This window comes from Leucopleurus acutus (genome assembly GCF_964270905.1).
Source record: "Leucopleurus acutus genome assembly, chromosome: 19".
NCBI classification, from domain to species: domain Eukaryota; kingdom Metazoa; phylum Chordata; class Mammalia; order Artiodactyla; family Delphinidae; genus Leucopleurus; species Leucopleurus acutus.
Genome location: NC_139161.1, coordinates 12,885,499 through 12,899,924, shown reverse-complemented (window position 1 = coordinate 12,899,924; position 14,426 = coordinate 12,885,499). Strand labels below are relative to the sequence as shown.

Genomic DNA, 14,426 nt, shown 5'->3' with positions numbered 1-14,426 from the left:
ACAGGTTCGATCCCTGGTCAAGGAACTAAGATCCCACATGCCACAGGGCAACTAAGCCCGCACGCCGCAAGTACTGAGCATGAGAGCCACAACTAGAGAGAAGCCCACGCTGCAACAAAAGATCCCACATGCTGCAACTAAGACCCAACGCAGCCAAAAAATAAAATAAATAAATAATTTTTTTTTTTTTTTTTAGAAGAGGAGGATGCACAAACAAGAGATTGGGACAGAAACCCCGGCTGCCCTGGGAATAAAGGGTCCAGGCTGGGGCCAGGGCAGCAGCATGAACGCCCCATCTCTGGCCTCGGCGGTACATTCTGAAAGGAGCAGGGGGTGAGGATAACGCGTCCGCCTCACCATGCTCCCACGTCCCCGCGGCTGTCGGTGGTGTAATCGCTCAGACAGCCCAGCAACGTGCAGTAAACCTGGGCAACGTCCTCTCTGCACACAACCTCGTCTGGAGTCCCTTCTGCTTGCACACCGACAGTCTGGCAAATCCTGAAATTAAAAACATGGGAAACACAGCTAATGTCTGCGGATCCCACGCAAGCTCTCCTGTCTCTCTCATCATTTTGGCCTGATGTGTCTTTCCTGACAGGATGACCTCTGAACAGGCCCATAACTCGGAGGCAGACTCAGAATCCCCAAGTTCCTCCCGCACTGACGTAAAGCTGAGTGACGCTCGTCTCCAAAACACATTTCTAGTGTCTACAGTTTCAGGGTGCACAGGGTGGATGGGGGTGGTGGTGTCTGTGGCTGGCCCCTCCTACCCACCATCCTGCAGAAGGGGTTCCACCCGGGCTCGTGGGGAGAGAAAGGGTGGCCCCTCCCGACGTGTGCGTGTGTGACTAGCGTCAGCGTTCCCTCCACATGTGCCACTCCCCGTCCTGGGGGCCGCAGTCTCGAATGGAAAGCTCAGCCCCCGTCCCTGAGCAGGTCCAGTGTCCCCAAAGCACAGAGATAAGCACGCTACGGGTTTAATATTCATTATGACAAAACTGTAACGATCCTCTATGAATTGAAATGTTCTTGAACAATCCTCTGAAGAGAGAAGACACTAGAAAATAAAAAATAACATTTGCCTCAAAGTAGATTCAGCCCCCAAGACTGGGCTTCTCACAAAAACTGCCGTGAACGTCCCTTCATGCTCGGTCACTGGCTTCCGAGAGAACAGCGACTTTGGGGAGGAAAACCTGCGGGGCTCACCTAGAAATTGCCTTCAAAGCATCCCGCCTGGACTCAGCAAAGCTCACGTCCTCAGGAGAAATGTGGGTAACAGCCCTCAAGCCTGCTAGAACCTGAAAAGCAATGACAAGTCATCAACAGAACTGTTAGCCTCAAGATCAATGTACTTTTCATGCAAGTGGAGACCTGGCCTGGTGCCCTGCTGCTCCCAGAATGCAGCACAGCGCGGCCGGTGGCCGTCCGGGTGGGCCATGCGCCCCAAAGAACACACGGTGCGGGGAGAGGGGGTTGCCTCCAACCCTTCCCACTGCTGGGCTCCCACCCCCACCCCACCCAGGCAGCTTCTGCAGATCTGCCTCCTCCTCAGGGGCAAGACCCTGCACTTGCGGCCAGCATCCCCTTCTGCCCCCGGCTTGGAGCTGAAGCACAGTGCACACAGAGCACCTGGCTTCTCACATCTCCACCAGTTACTTCTCCCAGGGACAGTCCAGTTCTAAAAGCCAGGTGCTTCAAACAGATAAGCCCCAGAGCAGGCTTTGGATGGTCTGTCCCCGCTCTCGGTACGTAAGTTGGTCTAGTGCCTCAGATCCTAAGGTGTCCCGGGCAGGGGCAGGTGATACAGGTGAGGGGCATGTGTGCGCCAGGCACTTGGCAGCAGTGACATCTGGGAGGTGGGCTGGCAGGACCATGACTGATGTCTGAGTTAAGGGAGAGGGGAGCGCAAGCATAAGAGTTTGGTGGGCTGAGGCCAGCTGGGTCTCCAGGGTCTGACTCCGCCACCCACTCTCCCGGAGCTCGGGACCCAAGTCGGGGTGTCAGGAGAGTTGATAGATCACCCCTGAAAGGAGACAGGCCAAGGATGGTGGAGCTCAAGGGAGAACCCCTCTGCCCCCGGCCATGCCAGAAACACAGGGCCCAGTGCTGGGGAGAAAGGGCAGCTCCCCAGGGAGGAGTCCTGGGGTGGGAGACCCAGCGCCCTTCACCACGGCCACAGGGGAGGCCAGCATTTCCAGACAAGGCTGGAGACATTCGTTCTTAACGCAGAAAACACTGGATAATGCACCACAGACAAGTAAAGGCCAGGTGTGTTTCCACGGAGGCCGCAGCTCCCTAACCAGCCTGGGAGTCAGCAATCCTGAGTCTCCTTCAGGTGAGAACATTAACTGGGCTCTCAAAGACCACCTGCTGCCCCCGGTGCTCCCATCCCCTTTCTTGTGCACACACGTGCTGGCTTTCAGGAATTCCTTCCGCCCACAAACCCCGCTTGGGTCTCACACGACACCCCGCCATGCTCAGGCCAGCCTCACCTGCCGGAGCCGGCCCTTCAGGACAAAGGCCGGCAGGGCACCCAAGGCCAGGGCGAAGCCACAGCGAGCCATCTCCTCGGGGCTCTGAAGTTCGGCGAGATACTGCTTTACCAGCTCCTCTGAAAAGATGGAACCAGAAGGTGACCACTGTTGTCCATTATCCACAAGACACACTCTTCACATACGTTCCAGAACACAAGCAAACAGTGCTGAAGGAAGAAGGGAGGAGCTACTTAGGCTCCTAAAGTAGATGTATCTTCAAAGTGGTGTAAATCACAACAGATTGAAGAAAAGAGTACTTATTGGGTGGTTTTAAGGTTTTCGTAAACATTTTAATACATGATTTCACTCCTGGGAAGATAAAGCCAAGACAGTTTTAACGGTAGTCAACAATCAAATTTTCATTTTTTATTCACTGAGAACACAAATGCCTTCCTCAGAAATGAGGATACTTCCTCAAAGACTGAGAGCAAACGTGGTTCCAAGCTGGACCCCCAGGGCTCAGTGCTCAGACACAGCAGGGGTGCAGGGACTGCTCTGCACAAGACACCCAAGGCTGTTTGGGCAGAAACAGGCAGAGCAGTCAGCCAGGCTGAGTGAGAGCACAGGGCGGGGAAAACAGACCTTCCCACACGGGAAAAAGCCCGTCATGGGAACTGGAAGAGTACCTGGAACAGAGGTTATGAGAGGGAGAAATGGGAAAGAGGGCCCTGAAAGTCCAGGGCGTGATTCAAGAATGCGAGGAAGTGAAGTGGAAAAACCAGATCTGTTCTCTGAAAACGCAGCTCAGAAAGTCAAGAAAGGCCAGACACCCTTATACTCTGTTACCTACCACAACCGAAGAGATTCCTGTTATCACTGCTTACATTTCAACGAAGCATGACTTCTGTAATGTGAATGTGAAAACCTTACGTCCTCATATATGAGGATAGGAAAAAAAACCTGGAACTCCACTTGTACCTACACTAAGGTGATATCTTTGGTGGAACTTAAAACAACACACTTTGGCAGCAGCATGAAAATCCTTCTCTACAACTCACTTGAGTTTTAACAATAACATGTTAATTTCAGAATGTCCTTTGTTTTTATAGTCAGAGTGACATGACATGTTACCCTTTTCTTAGGCAAAAAATAAAATATGACTTGATCATCCCAATTTAATATAAAGTAACATTACAGTAGTCCCTCAATATCCAAGGGGGACTGGTTCCAGAACCCCCCGAGGAAACCAAACTCCACAGACGCTCAAGTCTCTTTTACAAATGGCGCAGTGTTTGCATATAACCCACGTACACTTCCCATAGCTTTAAATCATCTTTGGTGATGTGTGATACTTAACACAATGCCAGTGCTGTGTCAATCGCTGTAAATATTATGTCAATGTTATGCAAATAGGTGCCTACACAGAAAATTCAAATTTTACTTTTTGGAACTTTCTGGATGTGGAACCCGCAGATACAGAAGACCAACTGTGCATTCTGTCTCTTTATGTAAAATTGCCTATTGTAAAGGAACATAGTGTAACATCATTAATTTGGAAAGTCTGTCAGAAGATCAAATTATAAAATATTTTCTTATTTTTGAAAAAATTCACAGAAAGTAGATTTAGACTATTGCACTCATGATTCTTCTACACTTACGATAATTTTTAAAGTGTTTTACTTTCGAAGTAACTGTAGTGCATGTTCTATAAAATGGTATAAAGGAAAGCTACGGGGCCACATAACATGTGAATATGAAGCTTCTTCATACAAAACTAACACTCTTGAACTAGACCCTACAGACAGGACCATGTGATGTGTGAGATAAACTCCAGCTCAGAGGTGGTTCTGGAAAACCCAACTGATGCAATGACGTGTAGTGAGGCAGCTACACCGACACTGTTCCCGTGAAGAGGAAAAGAGCAGAAGTATTAACACATGAAGGACACTTGCCAGAAAAGCGCTACCATGGGCCATACAAAAATTCTAAAACACACTACAGTGAAACAGAAGAGTCAACGGAGCAATCACTAAATGAACAGACTCCAAGGAGAAATCAGGAGGATGCGGCAGGACAGCAGAAGCAGACGACTCTGAGCTGACAGAGCCTGGGAAACGAGTGTGGAAAACAGTCACCCGATAATGAAGGACGGGCACCAAGGGACGGGGTGGAAGAGCGGCCTCCACAGAGACAGGGAGCTCCCCCAGGGTAACGGGAGCCTCCAAAGCACAAAACGGGGGAAAGCTGACTTAAAAACAGAATTTAAGCAAACGCTGCTGAAATAAGTAAGAGTTGATTCTACACGTAAAGTGGTAACATCCAGGAAAGTGGACCCCACGTGGCCTGCAGAGAGCCCCTCTGGGCGCCAGGCGAGGGTGGGACGGGTTGAGGAGGGGGGGGTGTCTCCACGGCCTGGAGCCTGCTCTCTCCCTCCCCCCGCAGGCCCCATCCACACTGCAGCGGGAGGGGCACCCAGGGCACCACCCACCACCCCAGCCGTGGAGGATGCGGGCCAAGCGCAGGCGCCCACTCACCCTGCACGGTGGAGTCCGCCTCCCCAGAGTAGTACTCGCTGCAGAGGGCGGCCAGGGCCGACACAGCCGCCTCCTGAAACGAAGCAGATGTGAGTGAGCGGCAGGCTCCCGGCCCAGGAGCAGCCGGGCAGCCCTGCGACCAGGCCAGTGACTCGGTTTGAAAGACCCAGAGGCTGAATGACGTCACCCTTTCCAGTACATCTGCTGGTCATCAGTCACATACGGTCATAACTTTAATATTCTCTGCAAATAATACACTGAAGAGAAAATGATTATTTCCTCCATACAATGCAAATTCCATGTCTTCCAATGTGAACAGGTAACAATAAAACGTGGCATTTTATTCTTTCCCAGCAGAAGTAATGAAGGGAAAGTGTGGTAAACACCCAGAAGCAACGTGGCAAGGCCCCCAGGCGGGCCATGTACAGACCTCATTTGGAGAGAAGTTGGGGTCCATGGGTGCTGGGAACAGGAGGGGCTGCACGAGGAGGAAGGGCCAATCTGAGGGTGGGGCAGCGAGAGGGACAAAGTGCAGGTGCGGGGCTCACACCGCACGCAGGCCCCTCGGCCCCTCCTGTCGCCTCCACGGTCACTCATCTAAGCCTTTCTCGATCGTACAGACAATGAGGGGCAAATGCTGGGTTCATGTGCTCTTCCTGATGCTCCCCCAAACCAGGGAGCCCCGGCAGAGGTGCTGGGGGAGGGATGTCCTCATACACATCAGAGGAGCAGACCAAACCATGATCACGGCTGGCATGAATCAACTATGAATATGTTTTTAAAATGAAATTCTAAGGCACTAATTGTGAAGAACTCAAATTCAATTAGTAAAACTGTACCTGGATTCTACAGAATGATAAAGTTACTTTAAAAAAGGGAGGGGGGCTGAAGATTTGTTCTATTAACCCAGCAGAAATGCTGAGACACACAGGAGGCTGGAGAACTGTAGGGAGACCAATATGTACTTTCACTCCTTCATCCTCAATATCAAAGCCTAGTCATTATCAATACCCAAGACTGTTATCTCTGCAAGGGGTTAGGGGTTGCAATGCTGCTAGTCCAAAGTTCACCTGTCCTGGGGCAGGACAGCAGTGGCCACTGGGACGGGGACACACACAGACAGACACACACACACACACACACACACACACTCCTGCTCGCTCGAAATGACTAATGCTGACGTGCTGACATGATTCTGGATGCAGTCTGCTCATCAGTACATGAGCATCACGAACAGAGCTTCCAACCCTAAAATTCTACAACTCAACAGGACACAGAGTGTATAGGGAAAATGTTTATAAGGTAAATATAGTTAACAAAGCCAGAAACAGTAATAAAAAATTTAAATATTCTGGTAAATAATGGCTGCATTCGTTTTCTTGATCATAAATTACAAAGACAGTATCACCCAGAATTCCAAATGTAATTATGGCATTTACCAATCATGTTGGTCTATAAAAGGGACTCATAATGCACGCAGCCCTTTGAAACAAACACTAAAATAAGTAATTATTTCTACACAGTGCAACAGCCAGAAAACCCTCGCTCCCCACACCTTTATCCGTTGCCGAGAGTGACTTGAAATGAGGTGAAGGTTTCTCAAGGTGTCGTTTATCAGCCACTGCCAACCATCTGTCAAAGAGACAAATTCATTCAGTTGGTAAAGAACATTTGTATGAAATTAAAAACAACAACACACAGATCTTCTTCTACCTCTCAAGTCAAAGTAGATGGTGACCTTTGAGAGGAACCTGGAGGAAACCTAAGGTACACATTCTCCAGATCTAACAAAATTCTAAAGGCCCTCGCCCGCCCCACCTAAAGGGGGAAAGTCTTCTCTCCGCTGTTGAAATGTGAAAACTGTCATGTGGGGAAGTTTTTCTTCTTTTATCACACCTTCAGGTTTCAGGTGGTCTTTTCCTGTACCTCTCCCGCGAACAATCCCTCCAGACCCCCACCAATAAAAACCGAAACATTCAATTCAATTAGATCCAATACTTGGGAACAAACCCTAAATCTATTCAATTTTTTTTTAAGTTACAGAACTTCTGAGGCTGCAGAACAAAGCGCCAGGACAGCCCAGTGGTGGAGGTGACCCCGAGGCTTTTCTTACTGCCTCTCTGTGGCCAGGTGCCATGGAATGTGGAGAGGCTCCCAGACCCGCACGGGGGCCTGGCCGCCACCCCCAGGGAGAGCTGTGGCAACTGCTGGCCCTCCCCTCGTCCTGCGAGAGAGTGCCCCTCAGGCTTGCACCACCCATCTGGGAGAGGAACAGCCGAGAATGCCGGGTGCTGGGCACGGCCGTGACAGGCAGAGCCCCAGTCAGCAGCTCTGGGGAAGGAGCTTGACCCCTTAGAAGAGAAGGGAGAGTCTCTGTTTTTGTGGAGAGAGTGTGGTGGATGCTCACGATTTACAATGGGTTCTTACAGCAACTTCAAAACAAGGATTCTAACAGGATGGAACTTTCCCGTCCACCCTAACAGGTTGGTCTTCACTTTTTAAGCTGAAGTAGCTCTGGAAGAAAAGGCCACAATGTGAGTCACTGGAGAAGAGAGGCACTTACCGATCACAGCGTCACCTCTGAAGGGCATTTTGGAAAGGGACAAGTTTTCTATTAAAATGCACACTAGGAAGAAAAAGGATGAACACAATGTCACTTCCCCGTAAATGCCCATCACAGCACCTACCCTGCTGCACCTGAGTCCAGAGCTGCAACACCACCCCCCCTCCCCACATCCCCCACCCTATGCCTTGGTGCTGGTGTCGGGAAGCAAGCCCTCAGAATGGCCTCAGCCCCAGACCTGGCCCAGGCTCAGGGGCAGCTCCAAGACCCGCAAGGAGCAGCATCAAGCGGGTGCCCTCAGGGAGCCCCACCCAGTCGAGGGAGTGCTATATGGAGGCTGCAGGTTTGACCCCCATACGAATCCCCAATGATGACTCAATGCAGAGGACTTGGCTGCTGGGCCATCAACACCCACAGGTTACCAGGAGCTGTGGCTGAACTGCAGGCACCTGCCCAGTGAGGACCACAGAGAAGCAGGTTCTCCTGGGGCACAGGGGCTCCAAAGACAAAGGAGATGCCCCGGTCTCAGGTCAGCACCAGGGTCAGGACGGGGTCAGAGGAGGTAACATTTATCATCCCCATAGGGTGGTCCCCAGATGAGCTGTGGTACTCAAAGCTCTGGTAAATTCCCCACCTCTGTGAATAATGTAGTGTCCGTGTTTATAACTGAACTACCACTTCTGTGGGTGGGAACATGGCCAGTATAGCTACTGACTGGCCATGACTGCAAGGATGCCTGAGCTTCCATCTGGCAGCCTCACTGTGATGGTCCCGCCACCAAGGGGGCTCCACCATGGGGACTACTGCAATGACCTGACCTGCCCAACGCACCACCCGGCACCCGCCGACACCTGCCGACAGGCCATGTGCCCCGGCCCGTGTGACCGCACAACTCCTCACGCTGCCCACTCACAACACAACAAGAGGGCGGCCTCTGCACTCCCACCTTTGTCACTAAAGTAGAAACAGCATAGTGGTTTCTTCCTACTGAGTAATTTGCATTTGCTGAAAAAAATCTAACACTACAGAAAAATAAAATCGAAAACTACCATTGACATTGTGGGGGCCATGCATTTTGGGGGTGCCCCCATGGACCCTCACAGGCCGAGAGGGCACAGGCACACCTCCCTGCCGGCTCTGTGCCCCCACTCCTTCTTTGTCACCGAGCTCCCACCTGACCCTGAGACTAAGCTGAGCTGGAGCATGGCTCCTGCACCTCCCTCCATGCTCAGAGGGTCACAGGCCACCGACACCCCACACGGCCAGGCTGGGCTGGGTGACGCTGCAGCAACAAAGCCTCAAGCTCAGCGTCCATGGCAACAAAGGCTCCCCCTGCTCATGCTGTACATCTGTCACGCATCAACAGGGGTGCCTGTCACTGTCACCCAGGGACCCCAGGGACAGGTGGTGGCCGTCATCTGAAATGCTGCTAGGCTCGTGAGGAAGCCAGCTCTGCAGAGTCTGCGTGAGCACGGAAGGCTCCCGACAGAGTGACACCATCCCTCCTCCTCACAGCTCCTGACTCACACTATCTGTGTCCACAAACGTGGCCCTACCCAGCACGAGGGGGCCCAGGGGCCAGAGGCGGGAGGTTCCAGCAGAATCAGGACGGACACAGGCCCTCGCACACGGCTCCTGCCACCAAACTGCTCTTTTTCTCTAACGACACAACCAACCGCTGGAGAGCCCACGCTCTTTAGTAGACAGGCAACATCCCACACTACGGCTGTGAAACAATTTATTCAGTACTTCCTGACGGGCGAAGCTCTCCTTCCGGTTTCCGTCACTTCAAACAAGGTGGCCACACACATCCCTGTCGGCACACAGACTGCCTGTCTGCCCATCAGGTTGCCCATCACCCTTACACGTTTTTTGGGTGCAGAGTCCCAGGAGTGGCCCTGCAGGGCAGAAGACTGCACATTTCTAATCATAAGAGACACTGCCCACAGCAGCCTGAAAAGACTGTAACAAGGCACACTCCACAGCGAGGACCCCGTCGGCAGCAGGGCCACCAAGCCCTGACATAGCCAACGTGATCTGAGGAGACACTTCCACCTCGTGGAGCTAATCAGCATCTTCCCAGTGACCAGACGAGCCTGGGCAGCCATCACCAACTCAGAGCCCATCTGGGTCTACGCTCAGGTGAAGTGTCCACTTACCTGCATGGCCCAATTCTCAGCTGGATTGCTTATCTTCTATTGGCAATTTTAAAAGTCTTTGCAGCCTATAAATAACAACTCCACCTTTCAACTGCTGTACCTCTAAATCTATGTTTTGTCTACTAATTTTATACATGGTCTATTCCGCCATACAAAAGCTTTTAATATTCGTTTAAACAAACTATTTTCTGTTGCTCTTTTCTAGCTGCAGAACTACTGTTAATTCTGTTAGGTGGTTATGTGCCAAGAGCCAAAAACAAAACGAAACAAATTTAGAAAACAAAAAAAAGTGTTTACCAGTTAGAACTAACCAGTACAGTGTTACTACAACACAGTGTCTGCATCTGCTTTCTAATTCTGGGGTTGGGACTGGTAGGCATATGCTGAGGGAACAGATAAAACAAGAGGAGCAAGTATGGATGCTCACTGGGGCTGGGGGCCCGATACATGGGACCCATTACTCTATTTCTCTTTGCTTTGTGTAGATTTGAAAACTTCCAAATTAGGAAGCTTTTTTAAGGACCAACGTGATCCTCTAATGTCTCCTAAAATTTCTTTAAAGTTTTTTAAATTATATTTTTTTATATTGAAGTTTTTAGTTAATCAGTTAAGTTTCTGTTCATCAGAAGTTTAGTTTTGTATATGTGTGCAGTAGGGACACAGTTTTGTTTTCTTCCACATGGCCCCTTGCGACATCATCATCCACTCAATAAACTGCCCTCTTCACCGAGGCTGGACACACGTCTTCTTTGTCACACGTCAAATCCCACATATGCTTTTACTTCCGATTCTCTCTTCTATTTTGCCAATCTATTAGCCTGCTCCTAAGAAATGCCATTCTGCTTTGAACAGAGCAGTTCACAGGACATCTTAGGGACTGGAGAAGCCAAGCCTTGTTATTATTAAAAATAATTTTCTTGGATATTCTCCCTGCATATGAACTTTAAATGTACTTCATTTTATCAAGTTAAAAAAAAAGAAAAAAACAGCACATGAGAAGATGTTCAGCATCACCACCCGTTAAGAAAATGAAATTAAACCCACAATGAAATATCACCACAAGCCTACTAGGACCGCCAAGGTTAAAAACAGTGACAATACCGAGTGCTGGTGACAATGTGGAGAAACTGGAACTCTCTCACACATCGCTGGTGGGAACGTAAAATGGTGCAGACACTCTGGAAAGAGTCTGGCAGTCTCTCACAAAAGGAAACATATACTTAACCATATGACTCAGCAGTGAAACTCTTGGGCATTTATCCCCGAGAAATGAAAAGTTATGTTCACACAAAAACCTGCATGCAAACGTTCTTGGCAGCCTTATTCACAGTAGCAAATGCTGGAATCAGCCCAAATGGGCAAAGGGTTAAAACAAACTCTGATGCAACCAGACAAGGAGACAAGAAAGAAAACCTATGAGCACATGAACTGTCTGCATGGGTCTCAGGGCCATTACACGTATGGACGAAGTCAGCCTCCAAAAGGGGACACCATGAGACTCCATCTACACAACGTGCTCGAAATGGCAAAGTACAGGGGCAAGCAGAGATCAGTGGCTGCCCGAGGGACAGGGAGGGCACAAAGCAGGGGCAGCGGGAGGCCTCGCAGGGGACAGTCCTGCACCCCCACCGGTGCTGGCTGGACTCCTGTGAGCGCAGCTGCAGAAACCCAGATACACGTGAAAACTGCTGAAAGCTGAGCGGGGTCTTTTGTCTGTTTAGTGGGGAGGACGCCAACGTTGACTTCACGGCTTTGACGTGATACCCTAAGATGCTGTCACCGGGGAAGGCTGGTGAAAGCAGCAAAGACCTCTATGTACCGACTTTATAACTTCCTGTGAGTTGACAATCATTTCAAAATAAAAGGTTGAAAAAACGAACACACTAGGTAATAGAGACCACCCCACAGCTAAGACGTTCTTAAAACACTGGACAAAATTAAAATCAAACAGTAAGTGCTCGGAGTCACTGCTGAGCCACCCAGTGAGGAGAGCAGCTTCTCCTTGACCTGTATCGGGGGCCCCGGAGGAGGCACTAAAATCCAGGACGATGACCACGGCGTCTAGGAGCCTCAAAGGGGTGGTGGTGGTACAAACCTGGGAGTCCAGGCCTTCTGGGGGGGGTTTGAATCCAAAGAACCACACCCTAGAAGTAAGTGTAAAGTTTGGGTCAGCTCGCTGAAGCCCAGCACTGAATCCCCCACGTCTGGCCAGAAGCAAAGGTAAAGGCTCTCTGGGAGAGGAGACGTTTCTAGGCCTCAAAGTACTGCTGTAATTTTTCATACCCAACATCCAGGCCTTTACAAACAGAACCACAGAAGGACTAGGTGATGGTATTTTTTAGAGACAGATTATAAACTGTGCTTATCGTGTTCAAAGAGGTGAAAGAAATGACTGAAAACCATGACAAGGATACAGATACTATGAAAGATAAATAGAAATTATGAAAGACAGACACACAAGAATTAAGAATTCAACAGATGGGTTCAACAGCCAATAAGACACAGCTGAGGATGTGCAGGGAGTGGCCACTCAGCCTCAAATCTTCCCAGCGCCGTCCCCAAGAAGAACTTAACACGAGGTGGCCAGTCCCTGATCCTCCGCTTCCGTCTGTCTACCGGGCTGGCGGCACACTCTGGGAAGCACGCGGCAGCGGCCCAGGAATGGCTCAGGAGTGCACATCCTTTCTGGCACTCGCTCCCTGTTCTAAGATGGCAGTTCTCCCAAGCTCTGACGATGTTTGTGACGGGTGGCGGGGCGACGCAGCCGCAGCACTCTGCAGCCCTGAGCAGCTCACCCAGCTGGCGTGGGAGGCTACATGCAACATGACCCCAACTTCCTGAGACATGAACTGATAAGGAAAGAACAACCACCTTGAAGGAATCCCTGAAAAAGTGGCTGTCCCCAGCCGCTGGGATGACGGGTGATCTTTTTATTTCCTCTTCACTGTGAGCAATGGTTTCTGTGCAAAGTCACTGCTTCAACACAAAAACAGACGCCCTGCACCCCACCCCAGGCCAAGCCCCTAACTCAGAAACGGCTTGCAGATCACGAGCTGTCGATGACACGCAGGGGAGCGACTCAGAGTCTGAGTGTCAGCCGGCAGAAACCAGCTCATGTTTCCAGAGTCCATGCCCCAAGCGACACCCGTCAAACCCATGAGAACACTGAGCTGACACGGAGGAAACGAACCTCCCAGCAGAGAAGTCCCCGAGGGCAGGCAGGAGGCGAGAGACGCGGGCCTCAGGCGGGTCCCTCCAGGTCGGGTCAGTGTAGTGGCCAGAACACCAGGAGGTCAGCTGGCCCCGTGCACCAGGCTCGGGCCTTCCCGTCCACTCACGCCCCAGACCTCAGCAAGGCGTGCATGTGGTCGGGGACTCGCACGGGGGTTCCTGCACAGAATCACCAGCAGTCCAGCCGTAAACAAGGTGAGGCCTCTCAGATCCTTGAGACTGGCCAGTTCCACTAGGAATCATCTCGGGAACTGAAATCAGGCTTTCCTAGTGCCGTTTTGTGGACTTCTACAACATGTCTGTGCTTCCCTCCTCACATTCATAAAGAGAATCACCAAAAGCAAACTACATCCCTTGAAGACACCTTAGGGAAACCTGTGCCTTACTCGACAGTAATGAACCGGGACACGAGGCCCCGCAGGTCTCGTCCAGAATCGAGCATCTGGACCGCTTTTAGAAGGGACCTCTGTTCAGCTCCCCACCCACTGCCTCCCGTCCCAGTTCCTCCTTCCGCACCCGAGGTGGCCTTGGCTCTGACATCTGTGGGTCCAGGAGGGCAGCCCCAGGTATCTCTGCTCACAACCTGGGCAATGCACAGTGAGTCCTCAAGCTCATTGACTCAGCCAACCCCTGCTCTCCTGACATGTCTGGCTTCCCGTGAAGTCGTTCCGGCTTCGTTTCCCCTTCTTGCTGAGGGGCCCCGTCGTCTGCACTGCTGGAGTCACCCTGCATCCCTGGCTTGCCCCTCAAAGGTGTGTGTGCCCACACACAGACCCACACACGTGGCCCTGGTCGGGCCTCTTGTGTTCTGGACCCGGCAGCACCACTCCTGTCTGCCGTCAAGTCACAAATACCGGTCAGTCCCCAGTGGCAGAGACAAGAAGCCTGTGCACGGTGGACTGGCCTGTTAATGACACTGCCTCTCACGCTGCTCCTAGGAGCCCAGGACTTCTTCCCACATTCAGGTGGGAATGCATCTCCTGTGTGGTCTGACTCAAGACATGTGGAGCAGTCCTGGGCAGACAGTGCGCTGCCAGGCCACGGTACGGTCAGGAGCTCTGCGACAGCTGTGGCTAGGGGAGACCCTGCCCACACGCCCTCACTGCACCCTTGGCTCCCGTGCTCGGTCCTACCCAGGCCTCACCCCACACACACCCCGCCCTCTGACAAAGGAACTACCTGGCCACCCAGAGGCCCAGCACTCTCCAGCTTGGTGGCCACTCTGAACCCCAACACCCTCCCACCGGCCAGGGCCATCCCTTCCCTTGGGACTCCACTCGCCACGCCGCTCCTCCTTGGACGGAGGTATGACGTGCCAGACCTGCATGAAGTCACCGTGGCCACTGGGCCCTGAATATGCACAGGCTGGGCACGAAGATCAGAGCAGGAGCTCCGGGTGGTGGGGGGCCGTGGGGAGGGCCTTGCAGCTGGGTTGCAGCAGAGCCTGGCCAGGCACCGCCTTCCT

General features: G+C 51.6%; 1 protein-coding gene across 2 annotated transcripts in view; it reads right to left on the bottom strand.

The window, feature by feature from the left end:
* The window catches only part of TBCD (tubulin folding cofactor D), a 177,329-nt gene that overhangs the window by 20,795 nt on the left and 142,108 nt on the right, over nucleotides 1-14,426 (bottom strand). For both annotated transcript variants that reach the window (XM_082861645.1, XM_082861644.1), the window contains exons 24-29: nucleotides 7,572-7,634; nucleotides 6,564-6,640; nucleotides 5,009-5,081; nucleotides 2,493-2,611; nucleotides 1,207-1,298; nucleotides 358-498 (exon numbers count right to left, since the gene is read on the bottom strand). In XM_082861645.1, coding sequence (XP_082717771.1) covers nucleotides 358-498; nucleotides 1,207-1,298; nucleotides 2,493-2,611; nucleotides 5,009-5,081; nucleotides 6,564-6,640; nucleotides 7,572-7,634 — 565 coding nt within the window. The remainder of the gene's footprint in view (nucleotides 1-357; nucleotides 499-1,206; nucleotides 1,299-2,492; nucleotides 2,612-5,008; nucleotides 5,082-6,563; nucleotides 6,641-7,571; nucleotides 7,635-14,426) is intronic.